The following is a 23,445-nucleotide window of genomic DNA, read 5'->3' on the forward strand; positions in this document are numbered from 1 at the left end:
GGGCTGGAGGAGCAGCGGGGGAGGCAGGCGGCATTTCAGGCAGACCTTGAGGGACCGGTGGGACTGGGCAGCAGTGAGCTCTGTCAGCAACATCCACAAGCTCCCTGAAAATGCCTCCTCCTGTCTTTACATGGCCCTGAACTCCACAGTCCCCAGCCGTGGCTACAGACCCCATGGCTACGGGGTCTCTGGAGTTTAGGGCCCAGGTCTGATTTGTGCACCCTCCCTTGCCACCTCCCCAGAGATGCTTGCTGAGATAAGGCGTGAAGGAGGTGCTTTCCCAAGGGCATTTCAGAATCTATGGTTTGGGATCTGAAAAACCTCCCCTGAATCTATGTGGCTGGAGCCTCCAGGCCTGAGCAAGGCTGCTGGCCAGGTTGAGGTCAGGGGACAGAAATGTGATATCTTTAGGCAGCGACTCTAACCAGCTCTACCCTCTCAGTGCTATTTATGGGGTCATTTAAGCCCCTGCCCCCACCACCCTGCCGCCTTTCCACCGCCAGCCCGCTGCCCTCCCTATAGGGTCTGAGAACCAACATCCCACAGACTGGGGCAGCTGGGGGCCACAGGGAGGCTGGGGGTGGACCACCAGCCCCCACACTAGGCAACCAGGCCACCTTTCCCAAGGGCCAACACACAGCCTCCCCCCAGCCTCCGAGATGAAGAAATGGCACAGGTGCCATGACCATCTCTCATGCTTCCCGCAAAGAGCCTACCAGGTTGGTGTGCGAGGGGTGACCTGCTCTAAGTTAAGATTATGGCAGGAAGGCAAGGGAGGGTATCTGGGAGTATTTTCTGGAGGAGGTAGACCATGAGAGAGGCCTGAAGGGAGGTAAAGGCCTGGGGATGAGAATGAAGTCACCTTCGTTATACTTTGTTTTAGTTCTTTAATCCACCTGAGTAGTCTCAGGCCTGCACACAGCAGGTGCTCAATAAGTGCCTGCTGACTCAATGGGTGGACAAGGGATGCTTGGGCCCCACTTAAAGAAAGCAATGACTGAATGGCCTTGCCACGTCTGTCACCCGGGTCAACAGCAACACTTGCTGTATGCCCACTGTGTGCAGTAGACCGAGTTGGGAGCTGCATGGGCCACAGCTCCAAGAGGCAGCAACTGATGGGCAGCGCCTGTGGCTCAGTCAGTAGGGCGCCGGCCCCATATACCAAGGGTGGCGGGTTCGAACCCGGCCCCGGCCAAACTGCAACCAAAAAATAGCCGGGCGTTGTGGCGGGCGCCTGTAGTCCCAGCTACTCGGGAGGCTGAGGCAAGAGAATCACTTAAGCCCAGGAGTTGGAGGTTGCTGTGAGCTGTGTGAGGCCACGGCACTCTACCGAGGGCCATAAAGTGAGACTCTGTCTCTACAAAAAAAGAGGCAGCAACTGAGTGGGGATGGGTTTGACTCTTGTTCCGGCGCTCATAGCTCTGAATGTGCCCTGTACTTGCCGCCTGTCTGTGCCGCCAGCCTTTGGGTGAGCTCTGGCCACTGCTCATTCTTCCCACCTCCAGGAACCTTTGTGGCAGGGTCCACTGGGCCCCATGGACCTTGTCTCCGTGGACGTTGCTTCTGCCTTTCCTGCTGCAGTTTCATGGGCTGGCACTCCCTGCCCAGGCTCCAGCTGCTGCCCTGACACTGACTCTGGTCCCTACCTCCAGCCTGGGTCCCCGACCCCAGGGACACCCAGCCTCCATCTCTCTATGCAGCACTCCGCAAGAGCCCTTGACTCTGGGTCAGGGAGGGGTGGGGTCCCAAAGAAAATGGCCTTGGCCCAGCCAGGCTTCTCAGCCTGGAACTAAGCAGGTGACTCCCCTGTGTCTGATGCCTGGAGGGCCAGGGACTGTGGGGACCCTCCTGCTTCCTGAGCATCACAGTGGCTGGGCATTCTCTGCTTGTCAAGGTGACTACCCAGAGCACCCCTTGGGCTGACATCCCCTTTCACAAGCAGGGACTCAGGACTCAGATGTGGAGGACCTCCAGGGTCACACAGGAAATCAGTGAGGGCAGCCTCTACCTCACCTCACCTTCCGCAGCTATGGTGGGGATCAGGGCCACCCAGAGCCTGATCTGGCTGCTTCCTGTTTCTAAAAAATAGAACCAGATATGGTGTCCCTTCCCCTTCCCACAGCCCACTCAGCTCCCCACCATTTCATTTTCTTTGTTAGTGGCTTCTCCCCTGCTCTGCATCCCACGTGACTCACAGTCCCCTGAGCGTGCCTCACTCCAGCCCCTCCAGCCTGGCTCCCAGAGCCCTGGCTGTACCTTTCTCTCCATTCCTACTGACTGTGGAATCCTTCCCCATAAGCTTCCCTCTCTTTCTGGGACAATTCTTGTTTTTCCACCGGGCTAGAGGGGCTCCTCCTGCATCATGCCTTCCCAGCCCCGCACAGCCCACACCTCAGTCCCACTGGACAGTCCTTGGCCTGTCTACAGGGGAACACAAAGAGAGGCCCCAGCAGACATCTGTTCATTCCTTACCATGTCCTGAACCCCTCCTCTGTGCCCAGCCTACATCCAGCCCTTAGCCTTACCCTGGGGAGGGACCACATTCTTGTTTATCTGCACAACAGCCCACTAGTGTGGGCAGATGAGAAATAAACAGAGAGGTGAAGCAGCTTGCCCCCATCACACAGCTCACGAAGGCCGAGCCCAGACTAGAGCTCACACACTCTCTGGTCTAACACGCACACCCTCTGCATTGGGCATTAATTTCCTCTGGTGACACTACTTTTAAGCTTTCTGCTAGCCCTTCCTGTGATTTTGTGTGAGTTTTTTTGCTTGTTTGGTTGTTTTTTTTTGGCTCCTGATTGGAAGCAGGAGCTGCCAGGGTATCCTGTGTCTTTAGAAGACCGAGCGAGACAGAGTTGCATGTGCAGGCCATCTCTCTAGGGCAGGGCCAGGCCCTGACCTTGGGGGAGGAGGTGGAGGGGACGGTTACTGTAGCCGCACAGGGGCGGGCCTTAGGGGCTCTAGGGAGGAGGACTCTCCAGAGCCTTTTGGGAGCCTGGCGTCCAGAGCCCTGTCTGATCCTCAGGGTGGCTCTATCTTCACCCAGGGGGAGAGTTTGTGCCTTCTCAAGGCAGCCCCATCACTGTTACAAAGTCTTCAGCTGCCCACAAACCCTGTCTCCATGTCCCCCACCTGGCTCAGTAGTCTGCACAGAGGCCTCCAGGGCTGGAGACCCCCAGTTGTGTCATCATAGTAATGCTCCTGGTCACCTCCTCTCTGAGCCAGGCCTGAGCTAAGCACCTGGACCCTCTTAACACTCTGAGGAAGGTGGTGTTGTTATCCCATCATTGGTGAAGGAATGGTGCCAGTAGCCAGCCCAAGGTCACAGCTGGCACCAGAACTCAGGTGTGGGTCCCTCTTGGCCCCCATCTCTGTCCTCACCTCCATCCTTGAAGCCCAGGCTGGGGCTGAACAAGTGCTACAGAAGGCTCTGGCAGCCAGTGAAGTGGCCTCTCATCTGCCCCTACAACTTGGGTGAAGGCCACCCAGGGTGCTGCAAGGGCCTGGGGACTAATGGGCTCTTGCCTCTCCGGTCAGCCCCTTTCCAGTGCTCAGACACTCTGGGCTTTTCTGCCCCACTCAGAGCCTGGCCTCATCCAGAATGCCCCGCACTCCAGTCCTGTGAACAATCCGGACTCTCCTTGGCCCTGCCAAGTCTGACTGATGCCAGGAAGCCCCAGACCTTGTCTGAAGGCCCAGAAAAAAAGGGGAGTGAGCCCAGGGCCCAGGGTCTCTTACTTGATCTCCGTCTGGCCGCCTGCCTTCCGGGCAATCTGCACCAGCTCCTTCCCGTAGCGCTCCTCTGCCTGGGCCCTGTGAGAAGAACAACTTGTGGGCACTGGGTCTCCTGCAGGTCTGCCGGCTGGGGGATCCCTGCGAGGTCTGTGGCAGAACCTGAGGGCCCACCTATTGGCCTCTGGGGGCAGACATGGCTCCTTGAAACAATTAAGCCCCCAGCCCTTCCTGGAAAGAAATGTCCAAATACAGGTACATTTGAAAAAACATCAAGTGATTTGGCCACTTGGGGGAGGTCTGGGAAAAAGCGGGGAGTCACACTCCCGACTTTTTAAAGTGGGGTGCTCTCACAGCAGCTTGGCTGGGCCGGGGGCCTCGGCCCGCCCGCCAGCTCACCTCTGCCTTAGCAGCTCCTCCACGTCCTTGCACATCTTCCTGCCGTCCAGCAGCCGCTGCAGCAGCACCTCGTAGCCCGTGTGGGCTGTGAAGTCCCTGCACTGTGACACAGGACAGAGGGACAATGAGGGTCACAGCTGGGTGGCACTGAGGCCAGCCTGGTGGGAACCCCTCTGACTACCTCCAGGGACAGTCTCCCTCCTGCCTCCATCTCCTGTCTTAAAGGCTGAGCTCTTGGACCTGGCCTCACATAGGCACATGGGGGTCCCCCCATGTCTGTGCAGGTAACAGGTACGTAATGAAGGTAAGAGGATTCTGGGTGTGTCACTGAGGGGCTGGTCTGGGAAGTTGGGGGAAGAAGGTAATATTCAAGGACGAGGAGGGGACAGAGGTCTTCCAGGATATCCTGAGGCCCAACAAGCAGGTTCCAGGGCCAGGTCAGGGATGTTGGGAGGAGGCAGAGACTGTCAATCAGGGCAGGCCCTGGGATATGGCATCTAGTCTGTCTTCCTTTCTGTCCCCAAAGCCCCACCTAACGCCCCACAGACTGGGTAAAGGAGCCCCAGTTTCTCTGAGCACACGTATCATACCCCATTCCCCTGAGCTCAGAGAGCAGGGAGGCTCTCCAAGGTCACACCCACTTAACTTGTCCCTCAGGTAAAATCCAGTGGTCCTGCTGCTGCCCCATGCCTCCTGCAAATGCCACTTTATGGGTATGTAGCGAGCAGAACAATCGAGGAAAGCTTCCTGAGGGAAGAGGCATTTGAGCCAGGTTCTAGGGAGAGTTTTTCTTCAAGGTTTAAGGAGAATCAGACATAGGGAGGAAGGGCAGAGGTGACAGATTGTCCCAACTAGCTACATGTTCCAGCTACCCTCAGCAGACTGAGAAAGACTGTCCTACAGGATGACGTAGGATCCCAGGCTCATATCCTGCTCCCTCAGCATCCCTGGAAATTCCTAAGGAGGACCTGACCCAGCTTCAGCTACCCACAAAATGACAAGCCAAGTGTCTGGGCCCTGGCTGGACACTCAAGGCCCCCAGTGTCCTACACGGCTGTTCTGAATCTCACATCCACCTCCATGTCCAAGCTGGTGTCACTGGCCCAGGCTGGGGCATGCAGCCACTTGTCTGTTCACCTGCCAGCAGCCACAGCTTCCTGCTCCTCGGCCTCAGCCCACCCTTCAGACCCCCATGTCAGAGCCTGTGGCAGCCAGGAAGAAAATCAGATCTGGAGCCTTGGCCTCTTGCCCCCACCTCATGAGGGATCATTTGACCTGGACACCAGCGTCAGGTCAAGAGGCCACAGACCAATCTCCCAGAACTGGGAAGGGCCCTTGTCCAGGGCCCCTCCATCCTTGGAAATTTGAAGCCCAGAGAGGGGAAGGGCTTGCCTGAGGCCACAGAGCCAGGACAAAATCTGGAGTCCTTCCACAGAGTCCCTGGGGGACCACAGGGCTCTGAACAGGGGAAGCCTGCCATAGCTTAGCCCCAGACTGCCGAGGAAACCCTTCTTCTGTCCTTATTGAGGCCCCAGAGTGGATAGAGAAGTAAAACCAAACCTACATTGGCCATTCTGGAGGAGGCGGGAAGCAGCGAGGAGTCCTGCAGCCTGGTCCCCAGGAGCTTAGGTTCCCAGAGAGCCTCAGGCTCAAGAATACAATCTGGCCCCTGCTCAGACCCACGGAGATGTTCACGGGGTCTGCGGCTGCATGAGACACAGTCACAAGGACTAGCTTGTTCCGAGGAAGTGCTTGACCACCCAGGAGCTGCTCACAATGCCTCCCTACCCTGCCCCCACCCCCAGCCTATGCCCTCCTCCACCCCCAGTCCAGCCCCCCAGCCTATGCCCTCCCCCACCTATAGCACAGCCTAGCCACCTCCTCAAGGACATCTGTCCTGACTCATTGCTCAGAGCTGGGAGAGGCAGACACAGGAAGTTAAGAAAATGAACGACCTGATCATTCTAGCCATCAGTTGTGCACGTCCCCCTCAGTTGCCCCCCAGCCTCCTGCCCTCCGTTCACCTTCCCTCTCACATCATCCTGTCCACCTGCAGCCTCTGTCACCTGAGTCTGGCCATTGGCTTGCCCTTTGTGAATTCTCCATGTGTCATGATGCCCTATGTCATCCCGTAGGACAGTCCTTCTACCTGCCCACACCGTACCAAGAACATCACAGCCATTACCTTACTGAACACAACACAGACCCAGAGCAGTGATGAGGAAGCCCAGAGAGTCCCCTGAACTAGTACAAGGCAGAATTTGGGATTTGAAGCCAGGCTGCCCTCTCCTACCATGTACACATCACACAGCAGTCAGCCAATAACCATATTACATTTTGAAACGTTGAAAAGTGATTTGAAAAAAAAAATTGAAAATGTTTACTCAAATATTCACCACCTCAAATCAAACCTGTATTTTGGGCTATAATTCAGTTATCATGGATTCTCAAAGCCCAGCTGTGTGCCCAAGCTGGGTCAAAGAAATACCAGCGGCCACAGCCCAGCCATGTGGCACCAGGGACAACCCACCCTCCACTAGGGGAAGGGGGCCAGGTGGGAACCAGGCACACTCTCTTATCTGGGAGGCCCACCAAACCAGATGTGGGACACTGCCCTTGTTGTCTACAGTGAGTGATCATTCTGGGCTCCAGGCTGCCTCCATGGCTCCAGGAAGCGGTGATCAGGACAGCTGAGGGCAGGAGAAGTATATCCTGGCCCAGCCTCAAGGCAGCACAGCGAAATTCTGGGCGCCCTGTCCCACCCAGGGATGGCCCATCAGCCTCCTTCTCCAGGTGGGCCTGAGTGTGAATCCTGCTTCTGGCCTGTGGCCTCGCTGGGCCCACCAAGCCCCCATTGGCTGGGTAGAGAAGCGACCTCTGTTCCCACCACGACTTCCTCTTTTTCCTGCCCAGATCACTCTCGGTGGCTGCAGGGGCTAGGCCACCGAGACCAGGCCCCAAAGCAAACCACTTTCCTTCTTGGGACCTGGTTTCCCTGTTGAGGAAGTGGGGTGGGAGGTTTATGCAGGGCATGGCCCCACCAGGGCAGGCTGTGGGTCAGAGAGTGCCCCAGCCTGTCTGAGACACTGGAAAGAGTTTGACAGAGATGTGGGTTCACACTTGCCCTGGCCCTTCTCGGCCTCTGTTCCTTTCCCTGTGAAAATGGGCATTGTCATGGAGAGTTGATCTGAGCAGCAAATGAACAGGTATGCACGGGTGAGAACAGTGACTCAGGAGTGGGGCTTACCCTGAGCAGGCACTGAGCTAGGATTATGCTATAGCCCCACCTTATAGACAAGGAAAATGAAATGCAGAGGTGAACTAACCTTTCCAGGGACCTGCAGGGCACAGCCAGGACCCAGACTCTGATGTCCCATCTTAGCTCTTAACCTCCCTGCAAAGCCCAAAGCTCTGGAACTATCACTCATTGGCAGTTCAAGAGGTAGCTCCCCATATCCTGCAGCCTCCCTGCCTGCCACCTCCCAATGTGGCCAACTGGAGAAAATGAGCCACCTTTCACCTCCAGTGGGTCCACTTAAAAGGGAGCAGAACCTTCTTCAAATGCTGTCTTATATGGGTCTCCAGAATATAAAGTTTATCAGAGGACAGCTAAGCCTCTCACTTTGGGGAAAGAGGCCTGGGTTTTGGTCCCGGTTTCCATCTGCCGTGTTTAAGAAAAGGAGCTACAATTTTACCTGAAAACCAAGGCGGGGCTGTGGAAAGTAGCCAAGAAGAGCTGCTGGGTAATTCCCTGTCCTTGAGAATGGCCTGGCAGGGGGAGAGGAGCCCCAAAGAGAAACTGCATGGGGTGACTGTTGGGTACACCTGACAGGAGCCAGAAGTGGATGGAAGCAAGGTACTTGGGGTGGGGGTGGTGGTGGCAAGGAACCTGTCCAGGTGCCTGGCAGAGAAAGAACTGGCCTATGGGCACCTGCCCCCTGGGGGCACTGTTATCAGGGACGACAGCCTTGGGGAAGTAGGACCTTTCTCCCCTTTAGAGTCACTGCCCCATCCCCCATCCCCTCCTTGGAGACCCCAGACTCAGTGGGCTATGGGTACAGCATTGCAAGGGAAGAAATAAGCTCTGTTCTCTTCTCCCCTCAGAGGTTTCCCATGCAAAGCTGAGGAGTGGGGAGTTTTAAATTGCATGAGAGTGAGAGTTTGATATTAGGTTGGACTGGATTTGGGTATACCTGACAATGACTGGAAAATCTCTGTCCTGAGCCCAGGGTAGGGGGATGAGGGAAAGTAAAAGAAAGAAAAATTAAGTCTCCGCTTTCACCCTACCAAGTTACCAAGTTCAAATTCCATTTTGTACACATTGAAAATCTAATCATCCTAGTGTCTGACGTGCTCTTGGGTTGATGAGCTTTTCATTTTTTTTTCTATTTTTCCCTTTTCTTTCTTTTTCCTGGAGACAGGGTCTTCCTCTGTTGCCCAGGCCCTAGGGCAGGCATGATCACAGCTCACTGTAACCTCAAACTCTTGGGCTCAAGCGATCCTCCCCCCTCAGCCTCCCAAAGTGCTGGGACCATAGGCACAAGCCACTCAGCCTTTAACCTTTTAAAGAAGTCTTCTTTTATTGGTGAGTGAAGTGATGGATAAAGAAACCAGGCTCACTTCCTGTCATCATGGAAGCCCAACGCCATGACAACTCTTTTTTTTTGAGACTGAGTCTCACTCTGTCACCACGGTGTCATCACAGCTCACAGCAACCTCAAACTCTTGAGCTCAAATGATCCTCCTGCCTCAGTCTCCCAAGTAACTGGGACTTCAGGCTACCACCACAACATCCAGCTAATTTTCTTATTTTTAGTAGAGACAAGGTCTCGCTCTTGCTCAGGCTGGTCTCGAACTCCTGAGTTTAAGGAATCCATTTGCCTCCACCTCCCAGAGCACTAGGATTACAGGCGTGAGCCACTGCGCCTGGACATCATGCCAACCCTTTTAGATAAGTGTCTGGGAGCAGCAGGTGCTGGGCCTGCTGGTGCCCTCTCCTCCCTCACTTCAGCTTCACGGCAGGGACCTCTGCAGCCCACATTGCCATTATAAGTTTACTAGTGTCCTGTTGCCTGTCTTCTGTGGGCCAAGATACCAAACCATGAGGATTGTTAGGAAACCTGGGGCAGTAAGCTGCCCTCTCGAGAAAGCCAGCTCTGTGAAGGCAGCTTTTGGATCTGGAGGGTTCCCTGCTGGATCCTGGTGCCCAGCGCCCGAGTGCAGATGTGCTGAGTGACCATCAGTGAAGCGCTGGAGCGCACCTCAGTGAGAGACGACGTGGCTGTGTGACTGCTGGTTCCTGAGGCGTCTCATGGAGGGGGCCAGACCATTTGCTAGAAGATTAAATAACTCTTTTCCTAGCACCTTTAAATAAAAAAACAGACTTGTCTCCTCTACTTCTTACCACAGTCCTCTGAGGCAGGTATTATTCCCTTTGTATAGGTAAGGAAACTGAGGCTCAGGGAGGAACAGTCCATGGCACTTTTCCACTATCCCCCCACTACAGGACTTGTCTCCACCGTTATTGGTTGGCATGTTGAGGATGGCAGATGACCAAACACTTAGATATGATTGGGCAGATGGATGACCAGAGAGTTCAGGAACCAAAGCAGTTTCTTGCCCAGAGTATCTCGAAGGAGCAGTGGATAAGGAGGGGATCCTAAGCCAAAGCCATGGAAGAGCCCCCGAGGAACACTGTCTCACCTGTGCATCTCTGCAGAGCAGAAGGAGCAGCGGCAGTTTGCTTCTCCAAGCCCAGGCCATGACTCATGCCCAGAGACAGGGAGGCCAACTCCAGGGCAACACAAGAAAAGGTTTCCCAAAAGCCCAAGCAGCCCCAGGTACAGAACGCAGGAGGGCACCCATCACTTGCCGTCCATAGACTAGCAGTTTGTAAGCAGATGAGGGATGTTACAGACAGGCCTTGAGTCTCAGATGACATGTTAAAGTAGGAGCTTAGCATCTAGGAGTCCCCTGACTTGAAGGCCTGCAGGGATCTTTAAGCAGATGCATGTGGGATGATTTACAGCTTTTCTGAGATGGCCCAGAATAGGTGTTAGAGAGAGAGCTCCAAGAAGGCAGACGCAGACTTATTTCTTCCGAGAACAAAAGCATATCCATGTAGTTAAATGAGCTAGTCTGTGTTGAGCTGACAGAAGCTTGAGATTAGAAATGAGTTTCCAGAGTTGCCCCACCCTCCAGGCCTCACACCTGTTCGGCCCAGAGGCTAGGCACCCTGTATCTTCCATCAGCCCCATCAGAGCCCCATGAGCTTCCAGGGTCTCCCAGGGATCCCCCTGAGTGGGGACAACAGAGCAATAAAAGAGGACACGTTGCCGGGCGCAGGGGCTCATGCCTGTAATCCTTGTGCTCTGGGAGGCAGCAGCAGGTGGATTGCCTGAGCAAGAGCGAGACCCAGTCTCTACTAAAAAGGAAAAACTAAGGCATGAGGATCGCTTGAGCCCAAGAGTTGGAGGTTGCTGTGAGCTATGATGCCACAGTACTCTATCAAGGGTGACAGCTTGAGACTCTGTCTCAAAAAAAAAAAAAAAAAAAAACAAAAACAGGACATGTTGCTCGAGCCTGGCGTCTTCTCTCAGCAGCCGTGAACACAAGGCGGCTGTCTCCCTCCTGCCATGAAGATGAGGACAGCGAGGATGAGCAGAGGTCACCCTCTAATTGTGTGGGAGTGCCTGGCTTTTGACCAAGGTCTGTCCAGCTTGAAAGCTATTCTTTCAGAATGGCATCCTCAATTATGCAGAAGGAAAGGTCTCTACTACGCTACTTCCCCTCACCCCTACTGTGAAGTGCTGCCCACTTCCCCTCCTGTGTTGGGTCATAGGGCCAGCTCAGCGCCCCACATCTTCCTCCTCATGAACCCAACACATGCAGGACACAAGGCCAGCAGGGACACGGTGCCCAGAATCTGATGCTGGAGCTATAAGCTGCCATTCAAAGCAGCAGCTAAAGGTGTGGGGAAGACGGAGCAGGTGTCTGAAGAGGTGGCACAAGGCCAGGTGGAGGAGACCCAAGTCGCAGGACCTCCCCGGGAGGTCAGGGGAATTGAAGTTGGGTGGGCAGGGTGCCAAGTGGGGTGCAGTCGGGCATAAAGCCAGCGCCCTCACAACTTGGTCACCTCTAATCCTCAGAGAACCCTGTCCAGCCAGTGCTGTGCTGTTATTGCTGCACCCACAGATGAGGAACTGAGTTCCAACAAGGCTAGTGACTCACCTAGGTCATGCAGCTCTGTGCCACCCCTGCCAAGCTGATCTGGCAGTTGGGAGCTCTCTAGGCTTCAGGAGCAGGTGAGGAAGGCGGTGCTACAAAGGGGCAGGGAGGGAAGTGGTGGGACCCTGGGGGTGGCAGGGAAGGAGGAAACTGAGCCTCCCCAAACCCTGAGCCCCAGAGGAGACACTAGCTCTACAGCGAACTATGAAGGGGCTGGGCAGATACTGTCTGTGCCCTGCCACGGCTGCCTGCAAAGAACTCCTGGCTGTGCAAGCTCCAGCCTGTGAGTGACGCTCAGGGACTGCAGCTGGGCACTAACTGTCCAGGCATTGTTCTTCCCCAGGCATCATCCCTCGGACCCATCACCTGCCGGGGGATGTTCCAGGGAGCATTGGCTTGAGAGGGTGTCCAGGCAGTGGGGCATGGGAAGATCTCAGGCACTGGGTTCTTGTTCCGGTCAGTTCTATACACAAGAGTGCATGACGTTGGCAAAGGTGTTAACGTCTCTAGCACAGATTCCCTCCTCTACAAAATCAGAATCAACTTACCACTCCCCATTCAGGGCCTCTGAGGACTAAATGAAATAGTAGCGAAGGGCACCTGACCATAACAAGCTCCTAGAGATGGTGGCCACAGTGGTTAGTACGTACTAATTAAAAGTAACCCAAGAAAGAAAACAAAAAAGAACTGGGTTTGAATTGTAGCTGGGAACTTATCTGGGCTAGTTGCTCCTAATCTCTGGGCCTCCATTTTTTCATTTCTGATGAAAACATGTGCCCCTGCACCCTCACAGGACTGATGTGGGGTACTCTGCTTTTGCTACAGGTGTGAGGAGCAGCAGCCTCCCTTGGGACTCGCTCAGGAGACAGAGATGGGTCCCTGGAGCTTCAGGGGAGCCCACTCCTGTCCCCAACCCCTCCCTGAAGGCAGAGCAGAGCCCTGCATCCTCTGGAGGCCCCTTGGGCTCTTCCACTGGCCTCAGTAGGTTCTGAACCCTGGAGCTGACCCTGGGTTCCAGCTGAGATGCCTTCTGAGCCTGGGGCTGGTTGGGCTCCTGCACCACCGTGGGGTCTGCGTGTGGGGTTCCCTGTCTTTACCAGGCCATTAACACACACATCTCCATGTCAAGCCTCTGATACAGAAGTCAATTTATACTGCAATGTTTACAGCTGAGGGACTCATCAGGGTCACCCCATGAATGTAACAGAACTGAAGCTGGGCATTGGGTTCTGAGGTCATAGTGAGAGATAAAGATGCATCCTCCAGGCAAAGTGTTCTGTGTTAGAGGCTGGAAAATTGCTCTGCCCTGCCCTGCACAGCCAGTGCGAGCTGCACAAAGCTGCATTGTGGGGAAATGTGGTTCTATATAGCAAGACACCTGGGCCCTGGGGAGCTGGGCTAGCTGAGGGACCTTTCACTGTTTAATGTCTCGTTCTCAGCCTATAATAGAGGGACTCAGACCAAGACTGCTTGACTCTGGGGTGCAAGCTCCTTCCTTCTGGGATTGAGATTCATCTGAGAACTGGGATGAAATTCCCAGCCTCTTGGTGGCACCTGCCCTGACCCAAGGCCCAGTCTCAGCTACTGCTCTTCTGTTGGCCCTGGCATCAGCCATACCTATTCCTTTGTCTCCAGAGCTCATTTCCATCCTGTTCTGCATCAAAGTGAGCATCATCACAGATATTCCAAACACCCATCTCCTCCAGCTCTACACCAGCTCTGTTTAGTATTCACTGAAGCTCCAGGGGTACTGATCCTGACTTTACAAGCTGATCCTCTGGCCTACCCCCAGCCCTTCTTCCTGGATTGTCCCTTGCTGTCCTTCTGGGCCCTTCAGACAATATGCCACAACCTGGAGTCTCCATGCCTGGGAGAGTGGGCTTATAGTTTGTCCAGGCCAAAGGACAACTGCTCAGGAGGTGACCAAGGAGGGAGCCCTCTTTGCCCCAGCAGCTGCAGCCCATGCAGTGCAGAACCAGAAGTCCTGATTTTCAAAGGCCAAGGCCAGGGCAGAAATCCATTTTGCAGGACCTCGCCCTGAGGATGCCAGGGAGCCAGGAGGCAGGACAGCCACAGGGAGGTCCCACACCCAGGGAGCCTTTAAGTCAGGCATCTCCAAGTGTATGCCCAGGATGAGAATGTGTTGGGGACTTTGTCATGAATTGGTGGCCAGTCCAGGCTGGGCAACTTCAGGAAGCCCCAGACCTCAGTTTTCTTGCCTTTAAAACAAGAAGAAAAGCATGTCTACTAGATACCCTGAATACCCAAAACAATCTTGAAAAAGAATATATAAAGTTGAAGGACTCAAACTTCTTGATTTTAATGCTTATTACAAAGCTACAGTAATCAGAATAGTGTAGTAATGTCACAAGGATATGCATATAGACCATTGGTATAGACTAGTGAGCCCAGAAATATATGGTCAATTGATTTCTGACAAGGTGCCAGGACCACTCACTGGGAAAAGGCAGTCTTTCCCACAAATGGTGCTGGGAAAACTGGACAGCCACAGTCAAAAGAATGAAGTTGAACCCTTACCTATGTCCTATCCAAAAATTAACTCAAAATGAATCAAAAACCAAAATGTAAAAATGAAAGCCACAGAACTCTCCAATGGAAATAGGAGGAAGGCTTCATGACATTGAATTTTGCAATGATTTCTTGGATATGACATTAAAAATACAGGCAACAAAACAAAAAGTAGATAAATCGAATTACATCAAAATGAAAAACTTTGGTGCATCAAAAGACAATGTCAAGAAAGTGTACAAAAAATCCACAGCATAGGAGAAAATATTTGCAAATCACACACCTGATAAGGGATGTATATCCGGAATATATAAAGAACTCCTACAACCCAGCAACGAAAAGCCAAGCAACCCAATTCAGGGGCAAAGGCCTCCAGTGCACATCTCTCTCAAGAAGACATACAAATGGCCAGTGAGCACATGAAGAGGTGCTCAGCACCATTAGTATTAGGGAAATGCAAATCAAAACCACAATGAGATACCACTTCATGCCTTCGAGGATGGCTGTGATTTAAAAAAAACAACAACAACAAAAAACCCCCAGAAATTAACAAGTGTTGGCAAAGATGTAGAGAAATTCGGATCTTTTTGCATTGCTTTTGGGAATGTGAAAGGGGGGAGCTGCTGTGGAACAGTCTGGATATTACTCAAACAGTTAACCATAGGCTAACCAAATGACCCACAATTCCACTCCTAGTAGATACCAAAAAGAATTAAAAGCATAAATTCAAACATGCTTGTACACCAGTGTTTGTAGCAGCATTATTCACAATAGCTAAAAATAGGAAACAGCCCAGGTGTCCATAAGTGGATGAATGAATGTACAAAATGAAGTATTTCTGCATAATGGAATAATATTCTGCTATAAGGAAGTTCTGACACCCACTATAAGGCTGGAAGACATTACGCTAAATGAACTTAAGCCAGGTATGGAAGCACAAGTAGTGTGTGATTCTCCTTACATGACATACCTAGACAGGCAAATCCCAGAGATGGAGGGTAGAGTGGGGTGGAGAGAATGATTTAATAGGCACCATTTCTATTCAGGATGGTGAAACAGATCAGGAAATAGCAATGGCAATTAGTCACTCAGTTATCTACACACAGTGGGGGTGGCACTGGGGAGCTTTGAAAACAGTTGCTGCCCAGGCCCTGCCCCCAGAAATTAGGATGTACGTGGCCTTGGACATAGTCTAGGCATTGGAATTTTTGAAAATGAAAGTACTACAAGATCCAGTTCCCTGCTCCATTGCTGACCTTATCTCTGACAACTCTTTTTTCTTTCTTTCTTTTTTTTTTTTGTGAGACAGAGCCTCAAGCTGTCACCCTGGGTAGAGTGCCATGACATCACAGCTCACAGCAACCTCCAGCTCCTGGGCTTAAGTGATTCTCTTGCCTCAGCCTCCCAAGTAGCTGGGACTGCAGGCAGCCACCACAATGCCTGGCTATTTTTTTTTTTTTTTGGTTGTAGTTGTCATCATTGTTTGGCGGGCCCTGGCTAGATTCGAACCTGCCAGCTCTGGTGTATGTGGCTAGTGCCTTAGCCACTTGAGCAACAGGCACTGAGCCTCTGACAACGCTTCATCCTGGTCATTTATTTCAGCCATGCAGGCCTTCTATTGTCCCCTAAACGTACCAAGTGCACTCCCGCCTCAGCCCATTATCCCCTCTCTTCCTGCCCAGTGTGGCTATTTCCTGTTCCTGTTTCCATAGCTGGGAAGCCCTGAGTTCCATCTGGCCACCCTGTCCCCAGGCTGGCTGCAAGTCTCTGGAGCTCCAGCTGGCACTTCCTGTTGCCCAATGGTGGGTGGCCTGTCAACACCAGCGGAAGGGTGTCACTCTCCTGCCTGCTCTGTCATACACTGCTCAGGGTGCCTGGCCTCAGCAAACCACGACATCCTCCCATTAATTGCAAAGGGCTCTCTGACCCAGGCCTGGGAAAGGCAGCAGCCAGGCCCTGCCCAGCCCACACGTAGCATCCTGCAGGCCCAAATCCCTTCCATGAACCTCTATCTCCTCTCTGTAAAACAGGAATGAGTATACCAACCTCGCAGGACTATTGCAGGAACTAAGTGAGATACCATGGGTCATCTTGTTACTTGAAAACAGAGAAATGACTCTCCAGTGGTGGAGTGACATGCAAGGGAAACATGGCTGAAGAGGCATTCTGGAAAAGGCCACCCTGCAGGTGCATATCCAGTTATGAATCTGGCCCTGTGGGACGGTTCCTAGTCTGCTAACTCACTACGGTGAGCAGGAAGAGGTGGTCCCTTTGCACTGCCCTGAGCCTCCCTGTCCTCAAAGCCCTCATTTTAGGTGAGAATCACCAGAACATCCTACGCAAGAGGAAACTGAGGTTCAGGGAGGGGAAATGATTCACCAAGACTACCCAGCTAGTAAGGGTGGGGGCCAGGCAGTGCTTCAAAGAAGCTGATTTCCTTCTGACCCTGGTGTACAGGGAGTGACAGAGCCTGTGAGGGAAGACTGCCCCCAGAGGAGCCCAGTGTGGGTGGCCCAGTGCACAGGCACCACTCTCTCTAGGTCAAAGCTGAGGCTGTCTTGGTTTCCACCCCAAGTTCCCTCCATGGTGTGGTTTACAGAGTTCGCCACGTTTTGGGTAAGGAGGGAGGACATCCCACCCGCAGCCTGCAGCCTCCTAGCTCTTTGCACAAGAGGAAATGGCCATCACCAGAGAGGTGCAAAGAGGGAGCCACCATTTAAGACAGAGACTTTTCACAACCTGCTCAGGCCTTCCTTTCCTTCCAGGCCCCTTGCATAATGCTCTGGGCCAGAAAACTGCCTCCAAACCCTCTGTGCCCACTTCCCCTTTCACACACCTTTGCCCATGCTGTGCCTCCCACCTGAGTGTCATTTGTCCCTCCTGACATCTCCCCAATCCTCCCCTTCCCTTCAAAGCCTAAAGCAAGGGCTCCCTTCTCCATGCCAGGGGCTTCCCCAGCTCTGTGCAGAAACCAGGAGCAACCAGGAAAAGCACGTGAGCTCCTGGGGACCAGAGTGCAAACAGGTCAGCAAGAAGCAGATCTTGTTTCCACCAAGAATAACATTGAGGGCCGGGCACAGTGGCTCATGCCTGTAATCCTAGCACTCTGGGAGGCCAAGTTGGGTGGATTGCTTGAACTTAGGAGTTCAAGACCAGCCTGAGCAAGAGCAAGACCCCATCTCTAAAAACAGCAAGGTGTTGTGGCAGGCATCTGTAAGTCCTAGCTACTCGGGAGTCTGAGGCAAGAGAATCGCTTGAGCCCAAGAGTTTGAGGTTGCTGTGAGCTATGATGCCACCACACCACCGCTCTACCCAGAGCGACAAAGTAAAACTGTCTCAAAAAAAAAAAAAAAAGAAAAGAAAAAAGAATAATACTGAATTCAGAGCCCTGTAGCCAGTAACTTCTAGAGGTGACCATCAGCAGGCATTAAAAAAGCAGAACGAGGATAACCACAAACCTCTCCAGTCTTATCCCACCGTCAGGTGGCTGCCCACGTCCTGTGGGACAGACATAGATGAGCCAAAGTCTCTGTCCTTGGGGTGGTGGGGGCCACACACCACAAAACAGAGTATTGTGGAGGTGGTAATGCTATCAAACCACAAATTCAGCCTAAAAATACCATCTCAGCCTTGAAAACAGGGATTGCTTAGTTTTGTTTTAAAATGCTTTTTTCCTGGCTGGGCATGGTAGTTCACACCTATAATCCCAGCACTCTAGGAGGCTGAGGCGGGAAGATCCATTGAGCTTAGAAATTGGAGACCAGCCTGAGCAAGAGGGAGACTCCCATCTCTACTAAAAATAGAAAAATTAGCCAGGCATTGTGATGGTACCTGTAGTCCCAGCTACTTGGAAAGCTGAGGCAGAAGGATCATTTGAACCTAGGAGTTTGAGGTTGCTGCGAGCTAGGCTGACAGCACAGCACTGGGCAACAGACTGAGACTCTGTCTCAAAAAAATAATAATAATAGTTTTCCTTTTAATGACATATGTACTTGTTTGCAGAAAATTAGATGGGGAATAGAAAAATCACCCTATTTTCCAAGACCACAGAAACCAGTGTTAACAGGTAGAGGGGCATTGAACCAAGAACAAACTAGTCAGTCTCCTCAAAATTCAGGGGCAGAGGGCAATGGATCAAATAGACCTGCTGGGAGTCCCTGCTCTACCCTGTACATGTGACCTTGGTCTGGCCTTTGCTTCAGTTCCCACCACAGAGGCCCTTCCTTGCAGTGTGAGTCCGGGAACACATGGAATGGACCTGGCGTGTAACAGACACTCAACAGGCAGGCGCTATTGCCACTAACTGGAGGATAATTGACGGAGCTGCCACTCAGAAAATATCTTCATGGAACTTGAAATAAATGTCTTTTATTTTTCATTTTTAATTATTTAATTTTTGAATAATTGGTATGTTTATATGATTAAAAAAATCAAACCACATAAAAACATTTGTCCTAAAAACACTCACAGCCACTCAGCCCCATCCCTCATCTGCCTCTTTTCTCTCATTCTCCCAGCAGACAGCCACTTTACATAGTTCCCTGTGTGTCTGTCCAGAGAGTCCTGTTGGTACAAGCCTATCCCAGGATAAATTCTTATTCCTCAGTGTTCACAACAGGTTGTATACAGACATACTCCCCAGAGCTGTGCGCTATACACATGACACCGGGTATTGATGAGTTCCCCCATCCATACAGATCATTGTCCTCATTCCCTCTGACAGCGGCACCCGGGGAGTTGCCAGGAAGGTAGTTAGTTGGTGGTAGCAGAGGCCAGACAGCCAGGCCTCCCTCTCCCACCTCCTGTGCGGCCATCCACAAGCGCCTGCTGCTGCAGAGAACCATTCCTCAGCTGCTGGCCTCTCAGCCTATCCTGCTCCCACAGTCTGAACAGGCTCCGGCTTTCATCAGGGCCCCACCCAATGGCCCAGTCCACTCCAGTCCCTCGTTTCTGCTTCTGCCCAACCAGAGGACTATGAGAGATCCCCAAGCGGCTACTGGTACCACCAGCTAGAGAACTGGCCTCTCTCTCTCAGCCAGATATGCCTCCTCTCCTGGGAAGCTACCCAAGAAAATAATCTGCAAGTGACCTATTGTGTCACTGTCCAGAATAGTAAGTAATTAGCAGTAACCTAAGGGTACAACAATAGGGGACTGGGCAAATAGACCACAGCATGCCCACCAAGCCCACAAGCTGAAGAACTGTGCACTCACTAACGACGGTGTTACTGGGGACAAGAAACCCTCACCCACAGGGTTCACCATGAAGTTTCACTGAAAAATAGAGGTTCACACAACAGTGAGAGCATCCTTAACACTACTGAACTTAAAAACACTTAAAACACTGAACTTTTTAACACTTAAAAATGGTGAAGGTGGTAAATTTTATGTTATGTATATTATTTTACCACAATTAAATATAAAATTTCAATTTATTTATTTATTTTTGAGACACAGTCTCACTTTGTTGCCCTTGGTGGAGTGCCATGGCATTATAGCTCACAGCAACCTCAAAATTGGGCTCAAGTGATCCTCTTGCCTCAGTTTTTTTTCACCTTTAGTGGAGACGGGGTCTCACTCTTGCTCAGGCTGGTCTCAAACTAGTGGAGCTCAAGTGATCCACTTGCCTCAGCTTCCCAGAGTGCTAGGATTACAGACATGAGCCACCACACCTGGCCTTAAATATAAAATTTTAAATGCTAGAAAAATTTAAATGTAAAGGGAAGGTTACAAAAGTGTGTACCCAATATGCTTGCACCAGTAAGCCCGTCTTATAGAAACAGCAAAATATTAGCAGTTTTGTGATGAGACGATGTGCTTTTTCCTTATTTCTCTCCATTTTCCCACTTGTCTTTTTGGACCCTACACTAACTGATTTTGTTTCATTAGAAGGTACATACATAGCTTCAAACGCCCAGTGCAGAAACAGTGCCCAGAAAATGTCACCTCTCCTGACGGCCCAAGGCCATGATAGAGGGGTCCTGGGGTTGGGCGGAGGACAGGCACCTTTGGGACAGCCAAAGCAGTCTCCTCGGTCCCCTTCCTTGTAGCCTCCTAAATGGGGAACCTCAGTGTCTCAGAACTGGGAAGGGGAAGAGGCACCAGCAATTGAGTGGACACACGGGAATGGGGCTGGTCAGCTTCAGGCTCACTGTGTGAACATGGTAAGTCACTGTCTCCGCCTAGCCGTGTGCCATCACCTGTGAAACGGCTTTGGAGAGGCCCAGCTCCTCCCACCTTGCATAGAGGTTTCCGGTGAAGCTAGAGCCCAGCCTCAGAGGACAGAGATGACCACATGTCAGAGGGAAAGTTCACCACATCAGTTTGGTGGCTTCCACCCAAATGTTGGAGGAGGTCCCTGCAGTGTATATGGCCTAGCCTCACCATGCCCTGACTTTTCCTTTTGACTACCCCAAAAGAGCTGGGATAAGGATGTGAATAAAACTTGGTCCAGAACTAGGTTTTCCCTGTTAAAACAATATCCAGAGATATCTTTTCAAAGGCTACTGGATATATAGGGTGCAGGGGGGAGGGGATAACACGGCTCAGACACTGTCCCTCACAGGGAACCCCTCCAGCTCCAGTACTGAACTGCAGCTTCCTTCGGGTCAAGACAGTCTCATTCACCTGATTAGATGTGGGGTGAAGCTCAGGGGTGCAGCTTGGACCAGCCAGTAGGGAACCCTGCTTAGGAAATATTTGTAGACTTTAACTAAAGTGAAATGAAATATAAAAATATTCAGGAAGGGAGGTGGACATGGGGACTTTCCCTATCCATTCATTTATTCTATAAATATTTACTTAGTATGTACCCGATTCAACAGCCCTGTCCCGAGGATGCAGACAGATGTCTCTTGCAATACAGTTTGGCTGCTCTCTGGGGGCAGAGCCACTGGCAAGCGGGTGGTGGTGGTGGGGCTTCCCTTCTCTGGGCTTCCAGGTCCCTTAGACTCAGTCCTGGGTCAGGTAGCATGAGATCTACTGCCCTCTTGGCCTGGACAGCTGTTATTCTCAGTTTTAGGTTTAGCCACAGACTTCCTGCAAAGGGGTGATGCTCTGTATCATGTGGGTATCACAGAAATCAAATTATCCCTTCCCTCCACTGCAGCTAGTCCACCCCACCCCTGCCTCAGCTAAAAGCAGGCTATAAACAAACCCCGTGTGGCCACACTGATAGAACTGCAAACAGGCCCGCTGAGGGACAGGACTGCTCCCAAGCTCAGTGTCCCACTGCTTTCTGTGCTATCACACCGACTTTTAATTTCTGTTTTCTTCCTTGCTACCAGGCTACTAGCTGTCTGTAAAACTGCCCCTAACAGTCCAGATCCATCAATATTTATCCATCACCAATTGCATATCAGGTCCTGTGTGGCCGCTAGTAATTGCTGTTTCTATAAATTAAAAGACCACATGACTAAAGCTGTTAAAATTGTGGGTAAAATTAGAGTTCACAGGCCCTGACTAAAGCTATGGGGCATCTCCTATGAGTAAAGCATATGAGCCTTGCTGAAATCCATTAGGGGCATCATCTGTGGCTTCTCAGAAACCACTTTTCCTCCCTCCTTGAGCTTATGCCAGAAACAGGGCTGGCTCCCACCCATGTTCTGGATGGGTGGGGTTGCCAGGTAACAAAGGGCTCTGATATTAAACGTATCTTTCTAGTACAGAGATTTCTTTCTACTATTTAAAGACCAGTCATTTATTTTCTTTTCTTTTTTTTTTTTTTGAGGTGGTGTCTCACTCTGTGGTCCTGGTAGAGTGTCGTGGCCATCATAGCTCACAACAACCTCAAACTCCTGGGCTCAAGTGATCCTCTTGCCTCAGCCCCCCAGATAGCTGGGACTACAGAGACCTCCCACTATGCCTGACTAGTTTTTCTGTTTTTATTAGAGATAGGTATCTCACTCTTGCTCAGGCTGGTCTCAAACTGCTAAACTCAAGGGATTCACCTGCCTTGGCCTCCCAGAGTGCTGGGATTACAGGTGTGAGCCACCGCCCCTGGCAAGACCAGTCATTTCTAACCAGCGTGCTGCCAGGCTTCAGAGTTTAACAGCAGTGCCTTGGGCTGGGGTTGTGGGGAACCAAGATGAGAGGCCAAGCCGGCCAGGCTGTTCTTAACATACCCACTGTAGCCTGAGGAATGTCCCTTTTCTGTTTTATAGACACTGTAATGCGAGCTTCAAAATACTGTTCTGTCCTCCTCATTCAATCTTCTTACCCGTCTGGGAAGTAAGAGGGCAGATTTTTTTCCCTCTGTTTTCCTATGTGGATCCTGAAGCCCAAAGATCCAGTGCTCTGCTAGGAACACAGTGGGGTAGTGACACACAACAGGCCACACAAGCGCTGGAGCCAGACTTTCCAGGCTTAATCCCTGCTGTGTGACCCCTGGCAAGTCCCTTAAGCTCTCTGTGCTTCAGTTCTCCCATCTGAAAAATAGGGACAACAATGGCAAGTGTCATGAGGATTAAAGCAGTGAGTGTGTACACAGCCTGAGAACAGCCCGCAGGCCTTCAGTGCCCGTGGCAGTCCTACTGTGCACTGGGCAGGGCGTGAGGGAGTAGCATTCTCATCCAGAGCCCCCAGGGCAGTGATGCTTTCAGTGACCTTCTGGCGGGGTCTGGCCAGGCTCAGGTAAGAGGCTCCCACTGGCCACCTCTCTGCCCTTCCTGCTCTGGCTTTCCCTCACCCTAGCCCAGGGAGCCAGGCACGGAGAAGAGTAGGTACATGGAGGCCACGAAGGCCACAGCAGCTCAGGGGCATGGCAAGTGCAGAGCTTGGGCAGATGCCACTCAGGAAGCTCCCACAGGTGGGCTGGTGGCTTGCTTCTGCTACTGCTACCACACCCTGCTCCCTCATATGCCATTCCCCTGCACAGATCCTGCTCCCTGCCTCAGTTCCACTCTAGGGAAGGTGGCCTGGGAGTCCTGGCCTACCCTGGGTCACAAAATAGTCCGGATTTCCAGGCCCTACCCTTTCCCCAACTTTGTACTCCAAGTTAGGGCAGTGATATTGTGACTCATGCCACCCAAGTTTCTACCCAGGGTTCTAGCTGCCAGACTGAGCTGTGAGTACCCTGGTGCCTACTGCTCAGATGGACCATGCCAGCTCTACCACCAGTGGCTTCTCTGGGCTGGTCCCACTCTCTCTTTGTGGAGATGGGGAAACTGAGGCTCAGAGAGGCACAGGGTGGGTCCTCTGCCACTGTGCAGTCAGGGCAGAGGAAGCAGGCCACTCACACACTGGCCACAGGCCCCAAGCAGAGCTGGCCCGGAAGTAGGGGAAGACCTGGCTCATTAGCTCTCATCCTCCTGGCTGCAGCCCCAGAACAGGGCCCATGGAGGGCCAGGCTGTTGGCTGAGGCTGACCTAAGGGCCAGAGAGTCCCCAGCTCTAACTAGAGATGTCTTAGCTTTTCCCCCAAGAGACATGGGGACAGCTAAAATTTAAGGACCAGAGGGATAGTTGAAGGACAGCTGGAAAAAATCCAAGGGGATCTGAGGCCCAAGCTGGGCTGCAGGCTATGTGGCCTGGGCCAAGCCACTTTTCCTCCACCACTG

At 52.2% G+C, this 23,445-nt stretch overlaps 1 protein-coding gene across 2 annotated transcripts in view; it reads right to left on the reverse strand.

Moving 5' to 3' along the window:
- PSTPIP1 (proline-serine-threonine phosphatase interacting protein 1) overlaps positions 1-23,445 on the reverse strand; it is a 41,901-nt gene that overhangs the window by 17,366 nt on the left and 1,090 nt on the right. For both annotated transcript variants that reach the window (XM_053595976.1, XM_053595975.1), the window contains exons 2-3: positions 4,135-4,235; positions 3,742-3,816 (exon numbers count right to left, since the gene is read on the reverse strand). In XM_053595976.1, coding sequence (XP_053451951.1) covers positions 3,742-3,816; positions 4,135-4,235 — 176 coding nt within the window. The remainder of the gene's footprint in view (positions 1-3,741; positions 3,817-4,134; positions 4,236-23,445) is intronic.

The sequence above is a fragment of the Nycticebus coucang genome, chromosome 6 (genome assembly GCF_027406575.1).
Source record: "Nycticebus coucang isolate mNycCou1 chromosome 6, mNycCou1.pri, whole genome shotgun sequence".
In the NCBI taxonomy this organism is placed as follows: Eukaryota; Metazoa; Chordata; class Mammalia; order Primates; family Lorisidae; genus Nycticebus; species Nycticebus coucang.